Source organism: Sphaerodactylus townsendi, linkage group LG02, assembly GCF_021028975.2.
Source record: "Sphaerodactylus townsendi isolate TG3544 linkage group LG02, MPM_Stown_v2.3, whole genome shotgun sequence".
NCBI classification, from domain to species: domain Eukaryota; kingdom Metazoa; phylum Chordata; class Lepidosauria; order Squamata; family Sphaerodactylidae; genus Sphaerodactylus; species Sphaerodactylus townsendi.
The window spans coordinates 124,716,853-124,744,703 of NC_059426.1; the positions used below are offsets into that span (position 1 = coordinate 124,716,853).

The 27,851-nt window shown below is 40.9% G+C and overlaps 1 protein-coding gene across 6 annotated transcripts; it reads right to left on the reverse strand.

Moving 5' to 3' along the window:
- LOC125427285 (MAX gene-associated protein-like) lies at window positions 1–26,995 on the reverse strand. Of its 6 annotated transcripts, none has more exons than XM_048486498.1 (16): window positions 26,838–26,995; window positions 24,385–25,493; window positions 21,880–21,911; window positions 20,346–20,518; window positions 19,899–19,989; window positions 19,689–19,784; window positions 18,841–18,972; window positions 18,458–18,556; window positions 17,331–17,935; window positions 13,910–14,192; window positions 13,297–13,514; window positions 7,733–8,125; window positions 6,266–6,448; window positions 5,779–5,890; window positions 5,138–5,323; window positions 1–3,378 (listed from the first exon to the last, which is right to left on the reverse strand). In XM_048486498.1, the coding sequence occupies exons 2-16, from the start codon at window positions 25,413–25,415 to the stop codon at window positions 2,177–2,179; spliced, it is 4,836 nt and encodes a 1,611-aa protein (XP_048342455.1). In that variant the 5' UTR covers window positions 25,416–25,493; window positions 26,838–26,995; the 3' UTR covers window positions 1–2,176. The 6 variants fall into 6 exon arrangements, with proteins under 6 accessions (XP_048342455.1, XP_048342454.1, XP_048342452.1 ...); XM_048486497.1 differs by having other exon boundaries at window positions 6,266–6,445; window positions 7,721–8,125; XM_048486495.1 differs by having other exon boundaries at window positions 7,721–8,125.
- Between the last annotated feature and the right edge of the window lie 856 nt (window positions 26,996–27,851).

Genomic DNA, 27,851 nt, shown 5'->3' on the forward strand with positions numbered 1-27,851 from the left:
CTCTCTTGAGTTGAAATTTATTAGCAAAAATTGTAAAAGTTAACTGTACAAAACTATAAATTCCTTTACATATTTTTATATTCCAACGCTCATGAGTGGACAGTGATTCCAGATTCTTGGTTACCACATACAAAACAATTTAAAAAATACATCTTGCAAATGGAATTTCTGTAGAGTACCTAATCCTAAAAGTTTGGTTTAGTTATATTCTTTTCCACTGAAAGATCAAAGTGCAGTCAGTTGTGGTGCAGCAGAAGAGGAAATAGTATACTTCTGTAATAGAACATAGTCCAAAATGAATATGAGAATTATCATTCATTTTTAAGTGCTGCCTTTGTCAAAACCATTATTCTATAGATATTTAAACATGGCTCAACAGGCAGGGGAAGCAGGAAGCTGCAAGGGTGAAGAATCTTCAGATGACCTTGCTGACAAGGTGAGAAGCGGCTGCAGAAAGGCTTGGCTAGTTGGGGGAGCAGAAGGACGAGAGGGAGTGCACAGGTGGCTGCACACAGCTGAATTTGCCTACAGCCAGCCCCACACTGTGGCAGAGCTGTGTGATGCCCCATGTCTAGCCTCTTAAAGAGGAAGGAAGGACAGCAAAAAGGGAACTGGGGGGGGGGGGGAGCAGAACTAGGTAAGCACTAGGATCCAAATGGTGCATTCTATGACAAAGGAGGTCCAGCAGCAGCAGATGAATATACAACTGTACTTTAATCTTTCAGTGGAACCTCGTATATTGTATTTGTGGCTTGTATTTCAGCAGTTAAATTAATGTGCGAAGTCAGGAAACCGAGTCAGAGGAACTAGTGAAATACATTATTATTTTGAAACTAGGGCCTCCTTCACACACATCCTCATGGGATCTATCCAATCCATGGTGCTATCTCATACGACTGTGGCGTACATATGAATTCTGCACCTATACAAACGAATCCAATCTCACCCAATATCTTTCCCTTTAGCAGGCTGCCAACTGGGTAGAAAGACATGCACAATACTCTCAATGCCTGAAGTGTTCACATGCATATTGCTGCTGCATAATATAGCACCATGGGGAAGCAATTTCCATGTGTTTCAATTAAAATCTATAAAGAATTAGACAGTGAAAAAAAAGATGTTTGCACGCATGCATGTGTACACGATTTTCAATACAAGGACATATGAAGTATTCTTTTCAGAATTTTAAAAGGAAAAAGGCCACATTGGCTCTAGAGGCAGCGTGGTATAAAATGTAGAATGTTGGACTAGGATCTGAGAGACCCAGGTCTCATTCTTGATCAGTGTGATGTACCTCATGGTGTTGTTTTTAAGGATAAAACAGAAAAGGGAATAATATAAGCTAGTTTGGGTTCCTCTTGGGGAGAAAGGCAGGGTGTAAATGAAGTAAATGAATATAATTATTAATGCTTTTCAAAAACTGACACAGGAAAAGAAAAACACAGGGAAATGAAATAACTTGTTCTTTAAAAATTTTTCTGAAGTCTTATGTTAACGTTACTAAGGGAATGATTTGAACTGAAAAACTGAGCCCTCACATAGGGAATGGTATGAGTATTTATTCCAAAACTGAAACAATTGAACCCTCACGTCTTTGCTCTTCTTCCTAGGCAAATATTTTGAAAAAATCTGAACTCTTACTTTCGAAATGCATTATTTTACAAATGCTCTAGAGAAACTGCAAGTGTTCAATTTGCAAGGGCACTAGATCATTTGGCTCGCCCAAATAACATAATTGTGGATTTAGTCTATCCTGTGTGCGTGCATATGCACTTGTGCGCATAGTGATTTTAAGTCCCAGATGACTTACAGCAATCCTGGCAAGGGGCTTTTAAGGCAAGTGATTAAGCAGAGGTGGTCTGCCATGGCCTTTTTCTGCAGGGTCTTCCTTGGTGGTCTCCCTTCCAATTACCCATCCTGCTTAGCTTCCAAGATCTCACAAGGTTTGGCTATACAATGCTGCCTTCCCTTCTAGTCTATCCTGATGCTCACTCAACAAATTATCCAAACCATTCACTTCATAAAATACATGCAAAGGATTTGGCATGAAAATATCATATGGCCCATATTCCTGACATGTTTTTTCTTTCTGAGAAGCGGGCATACATCTGACAAAGAAAAAGCTGTAATACTACTTTGATATTGAAAAACACTCAAGCAAGTATAGGCACTGCATTCAGTCCTGTTCTTGACTAGTAACTGATTGAGTGGCTTCTAGCCCAACAGATGACATCTCTGCAGTAACAGGTGCCAATAAAGACATCACTTTGGTAATCTGCCCCACTGAATCTAATGGGAAGCTGGCAGGTTTTAATCCAAAGGGAGCCAGTTTGGGCATGGGCTTCCATACTGTGTCAACTTTGCCAGACTCCAGATTAGTCTTCATCTTTAGGACTGGAAGTGACATATGTGTAGTCTTTGACAGAGGTGCCATATGTTTCACACTTCCATCAGTATTTACTATCAGGAAATCTAGATCTGGATCTTTTACTTCGGAGCCTAACATTAGTTTCAAAACATCTGGTTTAGATGGAGGCTGTCTCAAAGTTCTGTCACAATCAGCTATGCCGTCACTTTCCAAGTGAAGCATGAGAGGGGTAATGCAACCACAGCTCTCTTGAACAAGACAGAGGTTTTTCAAGCTCCCACGCAATGCATCAAACTGAAAGGAAGATCCATTGGCAGTAGATGATTCCCTTTGATTCTCCGTGACTCCCAGAGAAAGGCAAGAACTTAGAGAGTTGGGGAGTTTGGCCACATCTGATGCATCATCATTCAGCTGATGGTTAAGAAATACAATTTCATTCAGAAGTGAGGTAAGAATGCCATCTGTCTCATCATTCTCCTCCATGGCCACTAAGTCACTTGCGTCTGGTGCTGCTTCCTGTATTGCAGAGGCGACTTTCTGTAATTCTATTTCTGTCCCAAGGGTTTTGCGTCCCTTAACCTGCAGTGCTTGGAAGGAAGAATATTGTGACCACTGTCTGCCTTCTCCTCCTCCTCCTTTGTCAGTTTGTTTTTCTTTTGCCTGGCTTTGGGTTAATTCTTCAATGCCGAGTTTTGTTACCAAGGATTCTGAGGATCCCTTTAAACTGGAGACTTCCACCATTTGTGAAAAACTGATTTCTTTTTTCCCAATAAAATGTTTGATTGTGCCAGTAGCATCTTTCTCTTTTTCACCAGAAGAATCGGGTTTTTTTACATAGTGAACATTTATTTCCTCAGAGACTACAGGAAAGGATGGCTTCCATGCTTGGGAATCTGTAACAAGGGATACATAAGAATCCCTATTTATCTCCAGATTTAGATCTGAATCTTCTTCAGTAGCAAATGACATCACATTTACTATCCTTGGCATCAGGAACGAGTCTTCATTTGCTGCAAGCCAAAGAAATAGCTGTTAGAACAGTGTTAACATGGACTAGAAACTAATGCTATGCAGTGGTTAGGATGTTGATTTATGATTAGAAAAATTTGGATTAAAAGGAACGATACAAGGCAGTTCCATGTGGTTCCTCACCATCCCAACTATAATGGTGATCACCACTACTTCATGGTGACTTATCAGAGCAGTATGACTCCATCTTCTGGAAGACTAACCAAAAGCCCTGTGGCATATTACAGACTAACAACTTTTTACTCCACATTTAGATGCAATGATAAGATGCTCATTACTTAGTTATTTTATGTAAGGGGACAAGGAATAAAACAAAGAGTAGGGTCAACAGGTCATGAAATCCAGGACGTCCAAGTGCAACACCATGTAATTATGTAAAATTCCATTCTCTACATCAACAATATTACAGCCACAAACAATTATGGCCTTGTGCCATCCTTCTGGCACTAGACTGGCCCAGCTTGAGGGTGGGAGCGCATGAGGCTCCCCTGAGACTTGCATGGCAAGGGGGAGGCTGTGAACTGCTGAGACACCTGGTTTGGGTTGGGGGCAAGGAGGGTGGCATGCAGCCTACTTAAGCCTCACACAGCAACACAGAGGGGACACTCCACTTTTCTGGTACTGGTTAGCTGGCCTTGCCCAGGTGCCTGCGGAGGGAGGCGAATGCATGGTCTCCCTGAGCCTTCCTGGGACGACAGGCTGCTTCTCCCTCCCTCCCTGGACAGTCCAGGCAGGTCAGAAATGGAACCCCTTTTCCAGGGCTGTTCCCCTTCCCAGTCCACTCTTCGTTATGCTACAGTAGTTAACATCTGTAATAGTTGGGGGAATTATAGATTTCAGTGCTGCATAAAGTTATGATGTGAGACACCCAAGTGACAGTACACACAATAACAGTCACGGTCCAGTGAGAAACTATGTGAAAATGTTTCCAGATCCCATCACTACATTGTTCATCTTGTTCAACACAGATGATTCCAGGGATGGTTCTTTGGAGTCATTCTTTGAATTCATTCTAATTCTCATAGCAGGGTACAGTAATATTCTCCTTAAAAGATGCAGCATTAGAACATGCTCAAGCAGGGGGTGGGTGGACTAGACAGGACTTGTAGCACAACATTTCTGGATAGCAGCAATTGCCAATGATCCTTGCAGAGTTTGCAGGTGAACCACTATGTTGTCTTGCCAGGAACGTACAGTGCAAATGCGCAAGTGTGCATATATAAGAAACGACACCCATTTAAACATGTCACTAACATGTAACCATGGGCAGACACAATTTGGTTTATCTGCCTACATTCATGTTTTAACCAAGTATATCCTTCATGGAGACATGGTATTTCCTAAGCTGCTATGAAAATCAAGAACTTTCCTCTTCCTACAGCTAACCTGTAGTATGACTTCCTGTCATGGAAAGTACCATAGATTTCTCTAGCCTTTCAGTCAGAATCACTTCTTTCACTTTAGGTGTTTTGTCATCAGGTGGCTTCAATCTAAATCCAATCCTAGACCTTGTGGCTACACACTACCGGGTTAATTATTTGGTGAAACTCATTCTGCAAGTGATCTACCCTGCAGGGGTGACTTTCTTACTTGTACTCCCAGGAAGGTTGGAAGCTTGCCCCTTGACTTCTGGCTGATGGGATAGCCAAAAGGCCTGGGAGCAAATACTATCAAACTGGGGTTTGTGGGTTCAGACCTCAAGGGTTGAAGTCTCTTGTTTTCTTGGATTTTCTGCCTTACCAGGATGTCCTTGGACTAGGGCATTTGTGTTAGGACCATCTTGCACATATGGTCTAGCAGTCTCTGAAATTTCAATAGCCTTCATGGGCTGGTTTTTCTGTTGCTGATGCATCTTCTGTGCTTCTCCTGATTTCTGCTTTGCATTGGTATACTGCAGCTTCTTCAAGACAATCTCTTGTGTCTTGCCTAAAGAGAAAATAGTCAGATTTCTCTCATATTTGGCAATTTAGAGTCTTAAAATAAATTACAGGGATTCACAAATCAGTCCAAAATCATCACTGCTTAGCAACAGAATACACAGCTGGTAGCAGTCAATCACAGGGGAGTCAGCAAGTTAGCCATTTACTTCTTTAAAAATGTACCACTTCTGCTTGAACTCATCCTTTCCTCACATATTCAAAACTTATTTACTTATTAGATTTATACCCCACCCTTCCCCGAGGGGCTCAGGGCGGCAACAACAGTTAAAACCAAAGTAAAATCATAAACAATGTTAAAACAGCGTTAAAATCCCACATGAGATGGCAACTTACAATTTCAGACATATCAGCATCATTCTAATGTCTCCATACTTGGGACTTCAACCTTCACACATGCATTTATTTTATTTTGTGTGCATTGTGTTTCTAAAGTTGTCTCACCTGATAGAGCAGATGCTTTACGAATCAGGATGTCCTGCTTGCACATCAGTAACTTCTTCTGTTCCATCAGTTGATCTGCTTGATTTGTTAGCCCCCGGATCTCTTCAAAGGCCTGAGAAGGGACCAGGGGATCAATTTTAAATTCTGGTTAAATATGCACAAAACAAATGTAGCTTTCCCTTCCTCCTAATGAATCATTGTAAGAATGAACTACAGCCAGGAAAAGATGCAAGCCAGAAAAAAATTAGCTAGTGAGATAGGTATGAACCACTCTGATTATTCATTCAAAATATTCAGGTGCATCGGTCATATCTGTCACTGTTCCATGAGGAAGGAGCATTACTGACATTTCACTGGTTTATATACTTAAAAAAACCCCAATAGCTTAATAGTCCACAAAATTTTTTCTTTCTGCTTCAACCAAGATGCAACAGTTTCCCTGCTCAAAATTTTCTTCACACATCAGGCTAAACTATATAGCACTTACATTTTCAAGCAAGACACGGTTGGCAACTCTAGGATAGCTCTGTGATTGCAAAGTCACTTGCAGTTTTTCAAACAGTCCTTTCATTTCTTTACGGCGGCAACGTTCATCTTCCGTGTGTTTTGAACGATCCCTAGTCACAGCTCGCGCTGCATCAACTGGCTGATTGTTGCTGAGTTCAGACTGCTATTGACAACAGTGAGATTGTGAATAAACAAAGCAAAATAAAAATGCAGCGATCTATATAAGCATCTGCAGTTTATACCATCTCTCAAAAAGTGGGATTATACATGACTACCTGTTCTTAATAAAACCAGCCAGAAACTGGAGATGGTGGAAAATAATTATGGGGTTAGATTCCATGGATCCATTCCACGATAGAAAGTGCTTAGTTCCATCAGAAGTTGCTTCCCCCGTCTCTGCTAGCACCTCTGCAAGTGGAATAGATCCATGGGATCCAGAACAAAGAACTACCTGACACTGAAGCCACTGCACTGGAAAATGGAAATGTGGTCGATACAACTAGAAAGCCCTGATAATGAAATCCTAAGTAGAGCTATGACCTTCTAAGGAGAATTGAGACTGTAACCACATACAGACTGATTTGCAGCAACATTTACCTATTCAGATGCACAAATGGCCAAGCAGGGATCATGGTTATGTGCAGCCAGGGTAATCTATGCAACTGAAGTATGCCTTACTCATCTCGGAGTGTGTCACACATTGGGATCCACTGAGGAGGGGGCCACAGTTCGGTTAAAGGATTTTAAGTGACAGGGCTTGGAAAGATTTTTGCTTGAGAGTCTGGAGAGCTGCTGTCAGTGAAGAATTCTGGGCTAGACAGACCTGGACTGATAGTCTGACTGAACATAGGGTAGATTTGTGAATTCAAGCTTTAAACATGAACAGAAGGAAAAACCGTGCAACACTTTCATATCACAGTTTCCAGTACCAAACAGGAAAATTACTGTTCTATTTATAAAACTGTTTATCTCTTTAATCACAGGGAACATGATTGCAAGAAATGTGGCTGTGATATTGGTTCTCCTGCATATTCACATATTGTTTCTTTGGCCTCTCGTTATAACAACAACATTTATCAGGCTGCAATCTATCACATTATATTAGGTAAATTGCACTGCAGTCAGTTCATAATCTGCCTTGTGTCCACGTGAGAAAGGTAGACTATAAATAACGCAAATACATTTTTAAAAACTTGTCTCTCAGACTTGGGATTCCACAATAGATGTCTACTAATGGAAGGAATTTCTGTTAATGCCCAATACTTCCCCCCATCCCCACCATGAAATGCTGCACCCCAAGTACTTCCCCCCACCATGAAAACTGCAGAGGTCTCCCCCTCCATTAGCAGAAATCTACCATGGAATCCAAGCATCATATGGTATAACAAAAATACATTAAAAATACCACATAATAAACATCAATGGCCAGGAGCACCTTTGAATGTACCGATTGAGAAATGTCATCTAATGTGCCTTCAGAAAGTTTAACGTGTTGTTGCGTCTCAGCTGTATCTTTGAGGAAATAGGAGTGATCCGCTAAAACAGTCTCAAGTTGGAAGACAGGATCAAAACTTGATAACTGCTCCATCATTTCTGTATTCTTCCCAGCTATCCCTGAAGTAATAGCATTTTTCTCATACATCGTCCCTTGAGACTTTGGCTGAGTTACTAACAATTCTTCTGCTTTGCTATTAGATGCTGTGACTTCCAACTCCATGGAAGTTGTATGTGTCCCTTGTATGTGTGACTTCCTTTCTTCTAGATGGACAGCACCAACCTCTCTCACTAGAGATGCAGTAGGTTGAATGATGGAACTTACAACATTCTTCTGCTCTGGAAACTGAAAAGACATTAGATTAGGTCACTATTAGGGTACCCTGGTTTTTGAAATCTAAGTCTGAGTTGTAATACTTTTGAAGGAGAACCTTTTTGACAGCCTCAGTTTTTTTGGAGCTAGCCCTAGATTTTAACTTCCAAGCATACAAAGAGATATAAAATATTTTCAAAGTCCTGGGGGTTAGTATCACGTTTAACCAGTCCACAAACTGACATGTAGGATTTGTTTTTCTCAGTGTATATCTTTATTTATATTGTATTATGCTTGGTTGACTAGACACATTTCCTCTGCACCATTTTTTTTGGCCTTTGTTTTAGATTAATCAGGACTCCAAACATCAGGATTTTTGGCTGAGGAGACTTTGCCTCTTGTAGAATGGTTGTGGCTGCTCAGTGGTAGAACATCTGTTGGCATGCAGAAGGTCCCAGGATCAATCCCCGGAATCTCCAGTGAAAAGGATCAGGCAGTAGGTGATATGGAAGCCCTGACTCCCTGCAGTGATGCTGCCAGTCTGAGTAAACAACACTGACCTTGATAGACCAATGGTCTGATAAAGCAACTTCAAGTGTTCATGTAGCTTCACGGAATGTTTACAAACATTCTAACTCCTAAGGAAGTTAAACACTCAGCAATAGGATATTTGTAACCAGTAGCTTCTGAGAAAGAAGTAAAAGGCCAGTTTGAAAAGTAAAAGAAAGCAGTTAGCTATCCCAGTAGAAAAAACACCACCTGGTATGAATCTTGCATCTGCCTGTCATGGACTCTGACAGTGGTGGCGAACCTATGGCACTCCAGATGTTCATGGACTACAATTCCCATCAGCCCCTGCCAGCATGGCCAATTGGAAATTGTAGCCCATGAACAGGGGCTGATGGGAATTGTAGCCCATGAACATCTGGAGTGCCATAGGTTCGCCACCACAGGACTAAGAGATCCCTGGCACTCAGGCAAGTTGGAACAGGGATCTCAACTGATGACACTGGCTTCCGTGATCCTATAGCTTAAACAATTTGCTGTTAGAAATTTTTCATTTAAAAAGAATTCAATGATCACCAGTTCAGTGTTTAATATATTTTCAGTTTTGTAGTCAGGCACTCTATCAATTATGTCCTCTCCAAAATCATAACTTTTTCCATCATGTTTTGTATTTCTCCTAATAGTATCAAGAGGCATTACCACCTTCTCTGTGGTGATTTTGGATATATTCTCTTTTAAGTACTTAGCGACTGACTGGTTTTGTTGATTTGAACAAGGTTATCTTTAAATGTTTGATTGTCCCCATGAAATTCAGTATTTCTTTTAGGTTTCACTTCTTGAGCACTCTTCCTGTGTTTCTTTGCTGGTACATGTACATTGGTCCCCTCGGTTCTTTTTCTCTTTTGGTTTTCATACAGCCAAATCCTTCCTCCTTCTGTTGCTTTTTGGACAGTGATAATTAATTTTTTTCACACTGACTGGATTTGGTCCCTCTCTGCCACTTCTCTACAATGTCTATACACATTATCGGTGGTTGTTTGGTGACTTTTCAACAATGGTCATTTCTTCTGATGTGACTTGTGTCTGTTTATGTTATTCTGAATCAGTAGCTGGCCTCTAGATCTGCCTTTCACTGGATCTTTTAAATCTTTTCTTCATTTATGAAATATTCCTGAAATATATTATATGGAAAACCTATACTCTGCCTATAGTCAGAGATCTTATCTGACATGCCTCCAAATATTTGGAATGCTATTCCCTCTCAATCATCACTTCAACTGTCTTAGTGTTTGGTGTCCTGCTAATGTATGAATGGCATGATGATATAACATTGGTAGAAACGTCAGTACATATGAATGGTGCCTCACTTGACAATTCCTTTTTATTTTTTTTGTTCACGTGAGCCTCAGAACTGCCTCTAAAGGAACTGCATTTTTGTCAAATATAATCTCAATGGCAGCTCTGTCTTCAAGCCGGTTTGCTACCAGTTAATTTGCTTCTGGTATCACAAACAACACTGTGACTTCTGATTCTATGAAGAGTGTCCCATACACATGCAATGCCTTATCTTCTAGTGGCTTTAGGCACCCCTCTTTTTGACTTGCATTCATTGAAATTTGAATAGCAAAACATGCTGAAAAATAATGTGTAAACTATTATTTTGTCCTAAAAGTTGAACTATACCCTGTTCAGGATAAATATGACTGGAGATTTGTGAATTCATCTGCCATTTCCTAGACCATCTGTGTTCCAGAATGCTCCACTTGGGTCCTAGTGCCTTGGGGACAGAACTGGGTAGGTATCAATACCCAAAAGGAGCATTATAGAACAAAGACAGTCCAGGAAACGGCGAATAAATTCACAAATCACCTGTCATCTTTATTCTGAACAAGGTATAGCTGCACTGCTTGGGTGCTAACAGGAGCAGCATGCAGTTTTAGAATCAGAACCTGCCAATGATGCAATACTTTTCATTCCTGCAGGAGGTAACTAAGGTGACAACTGTCAGCTTCTATCATAAGATTAGTTCTGGAGAAGGAAGTACGTTGCCTGAATAAATGAAATAGATGGCAAAAGCTTGGGGTGAGCTGTTTGTGATGACAACTATGGAGCAGGGAACACACAATTTGAACTGGAACACACAGTTATCCCTGGGAGCACATTCCTGAAGACGAGATTCCTAAACCAAACCCTACAGGAAAAGAGATAATCACTATTTCCTGTCATATAACTGCAAGAGAACCTTCACTGAGAGAAAGAACAGCAGCCAAGGCCCTATTATATTTCTCTGTACCTGAAGGTTGGCTGCTGTTATCTAACCTGTGTTAAAACGTTTCTTACAAAATAAAATACATAAAAACATAAAAAAGAGCCTGCTGGATCAGACCAGAGTCCATCTAGTCCAGCACTCTGCTACTCGCAGTGGCCCACCAGATGCCTTTGGGAGCTCACATGCAGGATGTGAAAGCAATGGCTTGCTGCTGCTCCCAAGCACCTGGTCTGCTAAGGCATTTGCAATCTGAGATCAAGGAGGATCAAGATTGGTAGCCATAGATTGACTTCTCCTCCATAAATCTGTCCAAGCCCTTTTTAAAGCTATCCAGGTTAGTGGCCATCACCACCTCCTGTGGCAGCATATTCCAAACACCAATCACACGTTGCGTGAAGAAGTATTTCCTTTTATTAGTCCTAATTCTTCCCCCCAGCATTTTCAATGTATGCCCCCTGGTTCTAGTACTGTGAGAAAGAGAGAAAAATTTCTCTCTGTCAACATTTTCTATCCCATGCATAATTTTATAGACTTCAATCATATCCCCCCTCAGACGTCTCCTCTCCATACTCCAAAAGAGTCCCAAACGCTGCAGCCCCTCCTCATAAGGAAGGTCCTCCTTGCACAATAAAAACTTCAGAACATTATGGCCGTTTCCGCACAAAGGCGGAAATGGCCGGGTCGGTGTTTATGACGCCGACCCGACGACGCTGGGACCGTCCGCATGGACGGTCCTGGGAACAGCCGGGCAGCGGCGCAGGGCAGGGGGGCGTGTCCCCAGGCTTCGGCGACGCGCCGGAGGCCCGGGGACAAGGTGAGTGCCGGGTGGGGGAGGCGGCGTGAAGCCGCTGCCGTTCGCTCGGCAGTGGCTTCACTGTGGTGTTTCCCCAAAAAGAGCGCTGGGAAGCGCTCTGGGGAAACACCGGCTTCAGGCCAGGAGGGCGGCGCGGCTGCGTTGCAGCTGCGCCCCCCGTATGAATGGCGGCCTGGAAACGGCGTTTTTACCGTCTCCAGGTCGCCATTCATTGCCCGTGCGGAAACGGCCCATGTAAGTCAATTCAGAATACTTAATAACTCAACCACTCTAAAAATCAACACTAACTCATAAGTACTAAAGACAGCTATACACAATTCCACTGGCAGTCAAGCTGGCCAGACCATGTGTTGAATTTAAACTCACAACAAAATTTAAATCCAAATTTATCCTTGCTTATGATTCTTCCGTGTCATCTTCTGTTGCAGTATAACAGACATTATGCAGCTTTCCCAGACAAGTTCCACAAAGGGCAGATAACAGAGTGGCAACCCCCCAACTTAAGACTTCTCATTCTGTGCTCTTGACAGCCATTTAAAAAAAAACTCAACAAAGAATTATGATGAAAATCAAGCTTGGCTATTGAGAGAAGGGAGTGTGCTGCACTGTTGCAGATCTCTGACACTACTTCAGCCCTACAGATCCTGATGCTCCAGAGAATTCTGGGAAGAACAGGCTTTGGAGGACACATGTACAGCAATCCTGAACACCAGTTTTGAAGGAAAAAGGTGCTCTCTCAGATGGGAAATAGGAACAAAACCTCTGAGCTTCATTCTTGGTTGGAAATGTGAAGAGATCCACAGAGGAGGCACTAAAACTCCTTCAGATTGCTCTGTCCCCATTCTGCTTGGCTGAGATTTTGCTAAGCAAATCTGTTTTGGAGCTAAAAATTCCCTTAAAGAGCAGAGCCTCAGAAGTGCCAGATTGGCCTCTGCTCAAATGAAAGGGCTCATGGCCTCCTGGAATAGACCCTTTTCTACTGTGTCAATGAACATGAGCTTTTATCATTATACTGTCCATTTACACAACACGAGCCCACCCTTAGAGGACTAGGAAGGCTAGATGAACGAACCTGAGCTCCACTCTGTTCATGCTGTGCATAGATTCATGCAAAATAATTCCCTTGGTTTCCTAGGTCCATAAAACAGATGCTCCAGCAATATTCACTAGCAGACCAGGACTCACCCTAGACATTCTGACGAAAGAAGACAGGGCAAAAGGACGGAGAGGTCTTTCATACAAAAACATGATATATGATATATATCTAGTAGGTAGGGAACAGAATCTTAGGGTTTCAAGTTGCAGAACAGATAGAACTAAAACTGGAAAGTCCTTCTTCTTGCTGGCAGGGATAAAGCCTCAGTTCATTTACATGGCTCTGTTTACAAAGAAAAGGAAGAAGTTACCCAGCCTGAATTCCTTCCTCTACTGAAAGAACTAACCAAATAACATTACCTTCTACCAACTTCTCTTTACTCAACTTTATCCAAACTACATCTTACAAGACTATTTTTATAAATAGCAATTTCAAACCAAGTTGTCAAAAGGTATTTTTGCTCATGTTTTTGAACATAAATGATTCAAAGTATTACAAAACAATTGCCCTCATCTTACCATGGACTTGAAATTAGGCGTTTTCCCTTGCTCCACTTTGACTACCTCACAGGTAGGATTTAGCTTACTGAAAGGTAAAATGACTTCTGAGTGAGGAAGCATTACATGTTTTGTTGATTTAGATGATGTTGGGATATCAATTGGTTTTGTATCAGTCTCTTCTTCTTTTACCCACACTGGGAAATTTATGGATGACTGCTTTAGGTCTGCTTTATAAACTGGTAAAGGAAATACAAGAAACAGCTTACAGTTCTAATACTATGGTAGCAAAGAACAAACCCAACCCAGTACTAATCATCTTACTTCAATTCAAAACCATAAGCAAGGAAACAGAGGCATCAACTTGCAATCAATATCCTGCATCTTCAGGCTTTGATTTAAAATTCGATTTAAAGTGAGATCAAATGAAATTTAATAATCAGAACCTAAAGCACAATAAAAATCTAAATACTAAAAATGGTAAGTTACTGAAAAATTACTTTATAACAAATGAAGATGTATAATTTAATCACTGTCTATGCACACAATATTTTGTTTGACATACAGTGACAACGATCTCTCGGGTAAACATAGAGTTTGGTACCAGTTTTGAATGGATGCTTTTACCACTTACAGTCATCACATGTTGTCTCCCCCTTATTAGTTTGTTCCAGTTTCCACTCCTCTTCCTGCCCATTACAGCATGTGAGAATGCCATGCAAAGGCTTCTGTATGGAAATCCCCTTTGTTAAGATCATCTTTTTCTTCAGGCATTCAAATGTGCATTCTGTTTCGCTGCAAAGTGTAGGTTGGAATTCCTCAAGAGGTGAGCTGGCACAAACACACCCAGGCTGGCAAGAGCTGCTGCTGCACTGTGCAGTTTGCCTTCCGATTACTTTGCAGTTGTTGAGTAAAGGCTGAAAAAATGTACATATCCACATATTTCAAACATTAGACAAGTATCCAGGTACACATTTTGAAACCATAAACTGTATAAAATCAATGGGGCAGTATTATTCTAATCTATAATTTATAGCTGAATTTTTATTATCTGACAGAAAATGCACTAAAGCCAGGAGGAAAGTTTTAATGGTACATATTGTGCACAAGGCTAGTTCCAAATCATTTTATCTCATGCAAGAGCGAATGTGTGTTTTCCTAACATAAAATACATTTCTCAGGCAGAAACATGTCTTCTCACCCCAATCAGGAAGGAGAAAAAAGTTCATTTCCTGCCTCCCTGACAGAATGGTGTGAAACACCCATAAAATATCTACCACTCAGTGGGAGAATATCCTGGGTCAGCTGTGCTATTTGCAATGGAATCTAATGAGCTCTGTTTGGGGCAAGCCTAGCTCATTAAAAAAATAATCCAACATGTTTAAAAACTGGATCTACCTTAGAATGATGATAGATGTTGCATTACCAAAAATGAGAACTGAAAATCCTGGATCAGGTTATCTTCACAATGGGCCACATGTAGTAAGAGAGTTTTTAAGCAACTTGTCATGTGACTCAGATTCACAATCTGCTGTGGAACTTTGATGGGTAACACAGTCAGTCAGACCTTTCTCACAAGGTTGTTGTGAGAATAAAACAGAGAATGGGAAAACAATGGAAGCTGCTTTGGATCCTTGGGGAAAGGCCCTGAATCTCAGATTCAGCTACCTGGCCATTGGGGCTTGACACAGTTCTAATAAAGCTCTTGGGCCCCTTCCGCATACGCAAAATAATGCATTTTCAAACCACTTTCACAACTGTTTGCAAGTGGATTTTGCCATTCCGCACAGCTTCAAAGAGCATTGAAAGCAGTTTGAAAGTGCATTTTTCTGCATGTGCGGAATGAGCCCTGGATTCTTCTTGAGACTCATTATTGACTGGAGTACCAAACCCTTACAGTATTCAAACTACTGTTAAATACTCGTAGCTCTGCAATCAGGGGCAGGCCCCCTGTATCTGTTGAAGTCTTCATGATCGTGTAGAATTAGCAAGAGTGACTTTTCTTCCTCTTTCCAGACAAGCTGTGCCCGCCCAAAAAGGCCTTCATCATCTGCTCTGTTTGAACAGCCTATGCCTCTCAATATTATTCTCTATAGCCATGTGTGTAATTTTGTACGTTTATCTTTATGTACACATATATATGTCTACTAATACAGGATACACTTCTCAAATCTGATGAAGTGGGCTCTAGCTTACAAAAAGTAAATAGTAAATCCTTAGTAAGTAATTCAGTAAGAATCCTATTTCAGTTTATCCTTGTACCTATACCTAGCACATAAGCAGAGTTAAACTGGGCTATGTAGCAGTGCAAGATAAGAAATACTGAGGTCATTCAGATTATAGTAAAGTTGCCTTTTCAAAGGGCTATTAGGATGCCCTACCAATACAACAATAATAATAGCAATCCAGTGCCTGAACTGGGAGTTCTAACTTTTGTTTTACAGGTATAACCACTACAACAGATTAATTATCATCCATATAAAGAATAGAAAGCAGAGAGCATCCTTTCACAACTTTGTCAGGTTGTAGAGAAATATTAACTCCCTCCTTCTCTTCATAATATTAACAAAGGTTTGCTACTATTCTGCTATTAAGTACATTCTAATTTGTCAAGCAGGATGCAGGAAGAAGTTGAGACCAAGACTTAAGTGGAGAGAGAGACATGGAAGGAGGGAGGTGGAGCGAAATGAAGGCTGACCATGAAAGAAAGATAACAAAGTGATGGAGAAAAGTGTGGAAATGAGGAACATAAATTAAGGAGGAAAAAGTGATGAGGGTTTTTTATCTTGTTGTGACACGGTAACTGCTGTTTTGGACAGACAAAACTATGGAGACAAAACTATGGTGCAAGGAAAGAAAAATGGAAATGACAGACTGCTACAGATAACGACCTTGGCAGTAGGCTGCAATCTAGCAATTATTATAGCACCCTGCCTGGTCTTGCTCCAGGGGACTTTGCATGATCCTGTTAGGCAAGGGTTTGCTTCAGCCTTACAAAAAGGCAGGCAACAGATATACCCTGCCCAGGATAAAGATGACAAGAGATTTGTGAATTCATCTGCCATTCCCTGGACCGTCCTTGTTGTGGAACGCTCCACATGGGTCCTAGTGCTTTGGGGATAGAAATAGGTAGGCACTAGGAACCAAGTGGAGCAGTCTAGAACAAAGACAGTCCAGAAAATGGCAGATGAATTCACAAATCTCCTGTCATTTTTTTCTCTGAACAGAATATAGTCATGGCTGTCATTTACTGTGCTCAGTCTTCCCTGTGAATGCATTGAAATAAAATTTATTCTGCTGGATGCAGCATGACATTTAGCTTAAGGGCCTTCCAGCTGACTTAGTTCTAGGAATTTTGTCACAGCCTAGCCCAGTCCCCCTAAACAGCCCTGAAGGCTGACAGAGAAACATCTGCTTGCTCTCCCAAAACATAGGTCCATGGTTTCTCCTGCCATGATGCACGATCCTCCAAGTCCATCAACTTTATTTGAACCTGCTTTGTTAAATATTGATTAAACATTGATATTTCAAACTAAGAACTGTAATTAAAAGGAAAAATGGGTAGAAACTCTGGCTTTTAATGCAACCATATGAATATAACCATCTAAGAAATTATATATTTCATCAATGCAGATTAAGCAGACTTCTGAACAAGAGGAAAGCCTGTGTTGAATAAGAGGGGGCGTTGCAAAGTTTTATTTATACGGGAGCCCCAGGTTCAAATCCCCACTGGGAAAAATGGCTAAGTATAAGTGAAGAAAATAAGTAGCACATAAAATCTTTCTAGGAAATTAAAGGGCATACCTCACTAGTGACACTACCACTGCCAGTTCATTCTATTGAACAGAGAGCTTCAAACAAGATGCTATTATTCTTCTGCAGAGAACCAGGAAGCAATGGATATGGTTGTCATGCAAAATCTAACTGGCCACAGCCAAAGGACAATAACTATAGATATATGTGTCTCATTTTTCGCATATGCACATCTAACTATAAACAATCAATGGCTGATGGGCAACTGATACTGTAGCTTACCAGTGAAATGACCAGCTTACCAGAGAGAAATCTGCATGTTCTTCAGTAATATAGGTTCGTGGCTTCCCATTCTGTAATGCACATCCCTCCAGTTTGATCAGCTTTGTAGAAGGGTTACATATGTGACTATTCTGCATTGACTGACACACAGTCCTCTGTTTTCCCTGCACATTTTCATCCAAGTTTGGCATCATAAGTACAGTTCCTATATTGTCCATTTTACTATCTGGCTGAGGATTAGTAACTTTGTTTTTCAAGACTTGGAAGCGGTGTTGCTCCTTTGATAAAACAGGTGAAGGCACTGCGGAATTATTGGATCTTATGCTGCCTCGAGTAGATGCTTGTTTACTGGTTATGTTTCTCCTGCCTTTTCTAAAGGAAGGCAGAGAAAAAGGTTTAAAACAGTAAGAGGCAAGTGGAGTGCATTTCTTCTTTAGAATGCTGTGTTGTGTCTTTATATAGTTGCTGCTTTCAGATGAAAACTGGTGAGGCACAGGATAACTCGAGATGCTGGCAGAGAATCCCATACTTGTATTCATTCGTTTCCCTTCACTTTCCAAATATTCATCAAGCTTATCACTATAGAAGGCAGATTGGTTCTTCAAGGAGCTCTCTAGAATGCTTCCTGGATAAATATAGGATGTGACACAGAAAGATGTTGGTTTCAAAGGAAACACAAAACAAATATTTATGGAATCCCACTTTGGTTTCAAAGGAAACACAAAGTAGAAGTGCATGGAATCCCACTTTGGTTTCAAAGGAAACACAAAATAGTGTCCCTGAAAAATCTGTGTGAAAGAGACCATGGACAACAACTCCCTATTTCTACCTTTTTAAAAACATGGCCTTGCAAAGAGGTATTTAAAAAGAAAACATCTTATCGAGCATCAGCAGCAGAGCTGTAAATGATGCAGAAACTGAATAGTAGGATCATACTTATACTTATTATACACAGTACACAATCTTTAACCCTTTACCAACGTATCTTTCTGAAACATTTAACTGCGGTGTAGTCCCTGATGGACAAAATTCCATTTTGCAGGTAAAAATATTATTATAATATTGGCTAATTACTCCACATTATCCATTAGCAAATTAAGATTTTCTGTTTGTAGAGTTACTACACCATACAGAATCTATTTTGTACCTTCCAGTCTGGAAGCATTGTGGAGTTTTTCCTGCCAGCCTTTTATTTTTCTAAAATCATCTGTTTTTCCAGTCCTGGAAATGAAGGAAGGGCCAGTATCTAGAAGTCAAGACAGCAAGGTTAGCTTACAAACCAGTATCCAAATGATTATTTGATACATAAAGACACAAAAAAATTAACAGAAAGCTCTTTACCAGACTTCCAGTTATACAAGAAATTATTTTCATTTGATGGCAAAATCAACAAAAAAACCCTAACAAGTTAACATCAAATTTTTATTTTACAAAAAGAATGATGAAATCAGATTTTATTAAAATTAGAATATTCAAGCTTTCCTTGCCCACTAATATTCTAACACTTTATTAATTTTAAAACATACTTACCTAAAGAACTGGGCCTTATTCCTTGGTTGTTACCAAATGCACGATCCTTTGAAGAGCTCAGAGGAAGCAGCACACCCAAATATTGTAAGTCAATGCTATCTGTTGGGTCCACAGAACCCAGCTTCAGTCCCACTGGAAGAAGAAAATATGTCAAGTATCTTTATAATTCAAATTAGATTATGTGAATAACCAAACTATGCAGAAGTACATGAAATGGACTGGTTCTGGTGAGCAAGGAGCATATTTCTTTGCTGAATTCTCCTCCACTTCAACAGTCCTTTCAAGACCCCTGGGAAAACTGATTCCTGAGCTCATGCAACTTTGGGGTCAACAAGCCACTTGGATCAGGAAGCTACCATAAGGAAGAAGAGATGAAACAGCTTCCAGCTCTTGTGAGGTCAGCTCACAAATGGTAGATGGAGCAATTCTGTCCCCTTCTTCCTTCTTAAAGAAGGCCCAACCACATGGTTGGTCCAAAGAGTCCATGAATCAATTTTCCTGGGGTCAGAAGGAATTACTTAGGGAGGGGGACCAGACCAAAAATCTGCAGCCTCCAGGTTCTCCTGGAGGCAGATCAATGGATTCAAACCTCCGGCAATATTAACATCAAATTTGTGCAATACTCATAATATTATATCAAATAACAGGACAGCTAAACAATTTATACAATATAAACGAAAAAAGGACACTTCTTCCTGAATCAATTTTTATTCCTGAACAGTAGATCTGCACATAATTTCAACCATAAAAATGTATCTGTATCAATTTAGCAATAGTTATTGTCAATGCAAGATGTATATGCTCTACTTATCTTTCACAATAGCTAAGATATAAATGTTTATAAACACCTTCTTGAAGACTAGGATGTACCACTTGTTTGTGCCTGAAGGACTTCAAATCTTCTAAGAGCCTTGTTTCTAGAAGACTCAGCCTTTCCTGACAGCCTGCGAGAGGAGAAAAAAATAAACACACAGAGTGATCAAAATGTGAATATACCATTTTTAACATTGTTCTGTAACTTACTTAAGGCCATTTCATCCTAATTATGAAGTCAGTACCTGAATCACATGTAATCTGTAAAGCAGCCTGTTCATTCTGTGGTTCTTCTGTTCTTCCAGATTTATCAACAGTGTGATTACTGAGACCTTCCTACATAACAAGGACTAAAATAAATATCAAATGTCTTACATGAAGCAGTATTCCAGGAACATACAAGAGACAACCTGTTGAAAGTTATATAAGTAACATATGACAATCCAAAACAAGAGAAATAAACTGATCTAAATGATTAAATTCTGCAAAATCATATACAGAATTCAAGATCCAAATGATTAAATTCAAATCTAGTAGAAGTTTTCAATTTTAAACATAGGAGAAACCTCTTTTCCAAGATCTCACATTTCACTACTAAGAGGAAATGCACCTTCAGCTTTTAGTCACAGAAAGAGCTGAAGAATTATTAACTACTGTGTCTGACAATAACAAATTTTGTCCCATAGATTTACCTTTGATCCAGAGGACACAAACAGGAATCCACCCACATCTTCAAGATCAAGCATAAACTCTGGGTGATCAGAATATGGACTCAAAGGGGCACAATGGTTCTTCAGAATAGCCTTCAGGGGTTGGGTAACCTCTGATAACTTCAGCTTCCGTGGTCTTCCTCTCTTACGTGGTCCTGATAACAAAGCACGTGGATTACTATCAGCATTAGCGCTCAACGCAGGTTTCTTTCCTGTATTTGGCCGTTTTCCCCCAATAACAGTTTTGGCTGCTGCTGCTGCTGCTGCTGAGGACATCCATCTGAAGTTCGATGGGTTTTGTTTGATGGCATGGCTTTTATGCGTTCGAATGTTTCCCTGTGGCACATCTTCGACTAAACAACTTTGCTTTTCTTCACTGTCTCCAGAAAAGGGGGCTTTAACTTTTGTTTCTGCAACTGTAGCAGGACCAACAATATTTTCAAAATGGGCAGGAAATGAATTTTCTGAATGTCTCAAAAAGGATTTATCTGTCCTAAAAGAAGTCAAAATGGCCTGAAGAGCAGAGACCTTTGCCATACTCTTGTTGATCATACAGGTGTCTACAGAAGCTGTGGGCGTTGTCCCATTGTCCAATGTTAACATTTTTGTTTTGGCAACTCCCAACAAGCTATTGTATGATTGCTTGTGGGATTTTATCTCCACTTCCCTTTCTTCGATTTTACTATGTTTTTTCAACTGCTTCTCCAGGATGGGATCATTATCACTACAGGAAAAATCTTTTGTCTCTCTGTCGACATCTTTCTGTTTCAACTGAATTCTTTCCATATCAATGTTTGGAACATAACCCCAGTCATCTACCAGTTCCTCTTTAATAGAAACATTAATGTCTCCTTTTGAGATCAGCAGAGATTTCACATCAGAGTCACTTTCAAAAGGATAGGCTATTGGACTGGAGAAAGAAAATTAATAAAACATACTATACTATGCTAATTAAAATAATATAATATTATGTTTGCATTTCTAGAAATGAAATACCAAGCAATTATTGTACAATCAATATATTGGTTCAATACAAGCCACAGATGGAAGTTTATGAAATTGATTTCCCTGCCTTCTTCCCATAGCCTCTTGCACCCTGAGGAAATGTTTCTGAAGGTCAGGAACCCTGTTCTGTTCTTGCCAAACAGAGTGAGATGCAACACAAGGTGATGTTCAACAGGGGCGAGTTCAGCAGAAATCTCACAAACAGACCCTTGGTCTGAATGATTTCTTCTGCAAACAGCTCAAAAGTTTGTGCAAGAGGCAAGGACATAAGTTTTGCCAATTCCGTCTTGCAGCAGCAACCCTTGCCCAAGGCCACCCTCTCCCAAGGAATCCCCAACCATTTCAGCAGTTTCTCCAGACCACAGGAGACTGCAGAGGGAAGGGGGAGGAGATCTATTCTATAAACTCCTTCTGTTCATGGTTTGTAAGACTGACCCCACTGTTTTGGCTGATCCTATCTCTACATAAGTCGGCTGCGACTTGATAGCACTTTACACACACACATTCCTACCTTGCAATCTTTCCCCATAATAATCAGCATTCCTTGAAGAAAAAGAGAACACTGATTAACTGAAACAATAATAGAGCTTTTCTAAACCGATAAATTATCTGGACATTATTAACTCAGACAACATGTACGTATCTCATTTTCAGTGAATTATTCTCAACTATAATTATTTATATGGCAGTTTAATCCAGTTCAGCAAGACTCATTGCTTGTAACTGTAGTCTTAGAGGAAATGCTATCTTTCTATGTACTTCTACTGTGAATGTTCCACTGACCTCAGTGGTGTTTGTTTTTGATTAAGGGTACACAGGATCAGACTTCAATGTACTAAACATTTTTAAAAGACGAAAAAAAGAAGAAGAAAGAAATGCCTATTACTCTTTCTACCCCCAAGGTTAATCTTACCTAACCACGTTTTCTCAAAGTAAGTTTTATTCCTCAATTCAGTTTATTATAGAACTCAGGTTCCATTGATTGGAAAGGGATCTAATTACTTCTATGCTGTAGCCCTAAGCATATTAACTTGGAAGCAGGTGTCAGTGTAATCAGTAGGACTAATGTTTATACAGAAGTATTACCATAATGGTTCAATTAATCAGCCCACGGAACAGAAGAAATGCCTGCTGGCAAAGGAAACAATGAAGCAGCTAGGCATGTATTCTGCCTCTAGAGGTAGCTAACTCGATGTCATATCAAACTTACAAGATGACAAGACCCACTGTCCATTTCCATGTGATGGTCAGAAGCATACTGTCATTTGAGGTGACATTTTTGCTCAACTTTCTGCGACTATGATAAAGTAATGAAAATACTTCAGAAACAGTATGGTGTAGTGGCTAGAATTTTGGACTAGGACCTGGAAGATTGAGGTTTGACTCCCCACTCTGCCATGGAGGATTCCTGAATGAGAGAGTCTATTACAGTCTCTCAGCCTACCTACCTTACAGGGTGTTCTAGAGATAAAATGGAAAAGAGAAGAATAATGTAAGCCGTCTTGTATCCCCATTGTGGAGAAAGATGGGTGTAAATGAAAACTCATGCCATATATGAGAAAGCAAAAGCAATAACTAAGGGAGAAGTGCACAATACTTCAGCAACATTTGGCATGGTCGATCATGAATTTCATAGGACAGTCCTTAAATGGATGATCTTGTTTCTCCAAGGTCAGGGCAGAGGGTTGTGCTTGGGGAGAGGGTACCATCACATTACCCATTGGTACACAGAGTCCCACAAAGGACAATCCCCTTCCCAAAGCTGTTTAACATCTACATGTTTCCCTCATCTAGCTAGTTAGGGAGTTTGAGGCTGGATTGCACTCAGTATACTGAAAACACCCAGCTATATCTAGTAGTGGATGGCCAGCTGGGCATAGTCCCAGAAAAACTGGCCATGTGCTTGGAGGCCATGATGAGGTGGTTAAAAGTCATCTGAAGCTAAATCAATTGAAGACGGAGGTCCTGTGGCTGGTTAGGGAAGGCTTAGATTGGGAGTTTCAGCTTCCCATTCTTGACAGAGTTCAGCTGGAACCAGGTCCCTGTGTCAAGAGTCTGGGAGTAACCTTCAATGCCTCACTTTCCTTAAAGGCCCAGCTAGATCAGCATTTTCCCACCTCAAACAGGCTTAGCAGCTGACCCCCCTATTTGGCTCAGATTTAACTATTGTGATCTATGGAACAGTCATCTCTAGGCTGGATAACTGCAACTTGCTGGGCTACCCTTGAGACTGCTCTGGAAACAACTGGTCCATAATGCAATAGTGCAGGTCCTGACAAAGACTCCATATAGAGCACATATTACACTGGTCTCCTGCCAGCTGCCCTGGCTCCACGTTGATCAGGTTCAAAGTATTGCTATAAACCTTTAAAATCCTTAACAGTCTGGGACCTTTGTATTTTGGTCTGCCTCTCTATGTAGCCCCAGGAAAGCTTTATGATCAGCTACATTTAATTTGTCCCTGACCCTAAAACCTGTCCTCAATCACAGCCAGGGCTTTGTCAGCCCCAGCTCCCACTTCTCTGTCAAGTGAAATCTAAGCCGTGCGGGATCTTGAACAGTTCCACAGGGCCTGTAATACAGAGACACCCACTGTCCTCCTTTCTTCTTTTTTTGGTGGTGTATTATTCTCATACACTGAGCACTCTTAGATTGGATTACCTTTCTGAGGGACACCTTTGAGACTGTTTTTATATTATTAGTATTTCAATGTTAGTCGGGGTTAAATTTCAATGTAAAGTGTATTATATGTATTTTGCTGAAAGCTGCCCTGAGCAGTTTTTCATGGGGAGGGTGGGATATAAATAAAATTATGATGATGGCGATGATGATTGCTACATGAGCCAGATTTTACAAATTCTCCAAGGTGAAAACCACAGTGCATTTCCCGTTGCAGTGAAACTCGGTACAGGTATTTCTCCATTAAAAGCTATAACATCATTGTATTTTAAAGTACTATGTAGCAATAATCAACAAAATTCAGCCATCACCAAAAATTATACATATATGATCTTACAGTTCAGTTGTCTCCTGCTTTAATTCTGGTCCATCATGTTCATTGATGCATGAATTGAATGGCTTTCTTTCCAAATCAGTATTACACATCTTCTGGTTGTCATATGAACTATTTAGGCCTCTCTGCCCAGGATCCAAAACATCAGCATCAGGAGAATATGTACATCTATCGTTATGAGGAAAACCTTCATGCTCTGACCTACCATTTTGCTTTGCCTTATATTGGTCACTACTTTTCAATCCACCTTTCACAAATCCTTTTGCAAATGGATTACAGTCTATTTTTAGTTGTGTTATTTGGATGTTTTGATAGGCTGTCACTGCAAAAAATTCTGTCTGCGGGAAGGTGAAAGTGTGGACATCGGAACTGTTCAGCTGGATAATGTCTGTGCCTTTTTCGGCAGGCACCAGGTGTAGACGAGGTAGATAGCGGTGCATAGAATGAAGAATGATGTGCCCTTCCTGGTCCAAGGTATTGTTAGTAAGTTTGAGTTTGTAGAAAGATACTGGCTGGTGCATCCAGTAATGACCTGTAGAAGGTGACTCAGGGTGAATAAATACCCGCCCCCAAACATGAGGTTCTGCTTTTTCACTGGGCTCCCAACTATGCCCATTCCATTTATAGTGGAAGTTGTCAACGGGAGAAATATCCATGACCAAGATATACTTCAGGCTAGATTCCAAGCCCGTGATCCAGTATCGACAGTATGGAAACATCCTTCTTCCTTGCTTAGTGAGAATCATTTCCGTATTACGATGGTAGAATTTATTCCACATGGTATTGTTGTCCAGGGTGACAGTAATGCGTCCAAAGGTACAATCTGCAGGAAGACAAGTCTTCACTTTAGATTTTGCTGGCACTGCTCCATTGCTAGCGATACCACAAGTGTCTTGATTTGAAACTAAGTTTCCTTGCTTGGCTTTTCCACTGGTCTGTGGCTCTTTCACAAGGATAGGAGCCTGTTCACAAGGTGCTGTAGCTGCTGCTGTCCCTACATCCTGGTTCCCTAACATTACTGGCTGATTCTCCATCACATTTACTGTTGTATATTCTCATATCAACTCCAAATCTTCTACAGTAGTGACAGCTTTCCTCTCATGGCCACTTTCCTGAGAAACAAATTAAACAGTATCACATATAAATTACAGAGGAATTGGTTAGCACTAAGCATACAGTCAACATTTGTGAAATATTTATGAAAAACTACGATAATTACACAATGTGTTTCTTTTTCATTGTACAACCATTCAATTATCCCAGGTACGTGACAAACAATTCAACTCTAGCATCCATAAGACAATATCTACAACTGAAGTATGCATATCCAATAATTTTATCAATTTAGGGACTTACAAGCAATCATCAAAATGTATGTCATTTTGTTAAACTTTTATAAAGCACAATAAATGTGCTTGCTAATCACAAAATTGGCTTTTAGTATTCCAACAGTAGTAAGCAACCAAAATTATGGGGTAATTGATAGAGAAGTAGTAGTGGATTAACCTGTACAATTTTTTTTTAACTGTTTGGTTGATGTGCTGCTCTAGACTCAAGTACTAAAGAGGCCCTTTTGCTTACAGAATTGAGGAAGATGGTTTCATGCCAGAGGACATTTGATGGAGGGTAAACTGTTTTGCCAGAACTGGCTACATTTTTAACAGTATGATTAATTTTATATTAGAGGCTTATAATGTTTTTGTGTCCTTGAGGCTCTTTCTGCTTTAATGAGCATTGTTAGTCTAAGAACACTGGAGTTCAAGATGTCCTAGGTCAGTATTATAAGTATTTTAAATATATAAGTATTTTAAACAAGCAAACTTCTCACAAAACCTGCTATAAAATTGTGAATCCTAGTCAAATAGGCTGGTTTGGGTTCAGCTAAGTGTGCATCAGAAAAAATGCAGAAAAACGTCAGGGAGCTCTTAAAACAGTAAATATCCAAAACAAAACATGAACAAGTGCACTTAAAAAAACCCCCAAAAGCTATATTTAAGTTGTTTTCATACATTCTAAAGTAAATTACTTTGGCTGGTCCTCATAAAAAGCATTGCACGGAATCTGTTCTTGTTTCTTTTTTATTATTATTTTGCATGGACCAATATGGCTGTTTACAACCTTTAAATCCCTTACGACCCCAGAGGAACCTTCAATGTGGTTTGGCTCATGTGTAATTAACCCCGACTCAGACCATGCAAAAGACCCAGCATGACTTGGGTACCTCTCGGATCACCCATCGCTCCCATGAAAACTTAAAGTTTCATGCAATTTTAAAACTTTGCTAACCAGCTTCCTAAAACAGAAAAGGCCACAGCATACGGAAACGGCACCAGACGCTCTCACCCCAATTGGACGCCAGTCCCTACCCCCAGCGACGCGCACAATAACTTTGTAAGGCGGCTCGGAGAGGGAGGCACGTGGGAGCTGGGGCGCGCTCTCCCTGCACATTTCGCTACCTGAGGGGGCTTGGCGCGCGATGTTGTCTCACCCAAGAAAATGGTTTCAGTTTGCAGATGTCAAGCGACGCTGGGTAGAGAGCAGCGACGGCGGGGAAGTAGGTTTCCCGTCCTCTTCACAACAGCTGCCGCCACCACAGGAGATCCCCCAGGTGGGCACCGACCACGCGCACTCCCGCGATACGACCGGCGCGCGAGTGATGTGGGCCTACGCGCGGTCACGTGTCTCGCCCCCTTCTCCGCGTTGGACCCAAAATGCTAATAAGTCAGCGTGGCGCTTAGTGGCCGCGCCGAGGGAAGGTTCTAGAGACTTGGGGGCCGTTTCTTTCAGCGCGGCGCAAAAGAGGGTCGTGGGTATCTGCTTGGGAAGCCCGTAAAGCGCTCCTGGCCTCAGGGACGTCACGTTGCCGCTGTTGGACTCTGCTTCTCTGTAGGTGCGCAGTGGAGGGAGGGCCGCGCTGGAAAGTTTGCATCTGTGAGGGGTCTTACCTGGGAGGAAGTTCAGTTGAGCCTAGGCTCCTTCCTCACATGCAGAATAATGCACTTTCACAATTGTTTGAAAATGTATTTTGCTATTCTGCACAATAAAATCCAGCTTCAAAGTGCATTGAAATGCATTATTCTGCATGTGCGGAAAGGGCCTTAGTGGGACTTCGTAGTGAACAACACAGGTGGCCGTGGCAGCAAGCAGTAGCACACCCCGGCGAGCATGTGATCCATAGTAGCCTGCAGCTTTCAAGTTAGAGACACCCGCATTCTTTTAGGTGGTGGTGGGGAGGATGGATGGACGGAAGAGGAAGCTTTTTTTGTCTCTCTGTTTTTCTCTTTTGGAACGTCTAAGCGGAAATGCAACGTTCATTCCAACCCAGAATGCAGGAGCAGGGGACCGGGCACGTCGGACGGTCAATGTCTTGTTGCCGACTTTGATCAGTTTGATTCCTCTGAAGAATTTACTCCACTGTACAACTTGTTAAATCACAGCTCTTTAGAATAACTGAAGTGCGCTGTGAGTCA

Excerpts from the sequence above, each read along its gene's own strand:
- LOC125427285 (XM_048486495.1), bottom strand. The coding sequence starts at position 25,415 with ATGGAGAATCAGCCAGTAATGTTAGGGAACCAGGATGTAGGGACAGCA. Across the intron at positions 17,936-18,457 it reads CAATGCTTCCAGACTGGAAG|GAAGCATTCTAGAGAGCTCC; the intron begins GTACAAAATAGA and ends ATATTTATCCAG. Across the intron at positions 3,379-5,137 it reads CCTAGTCCAAGGACATCCTG|CAAATGAAGACTCGTTCCTG; the intron begins GTAAGGCAGAAA and ends TTTGGCTTGCAG.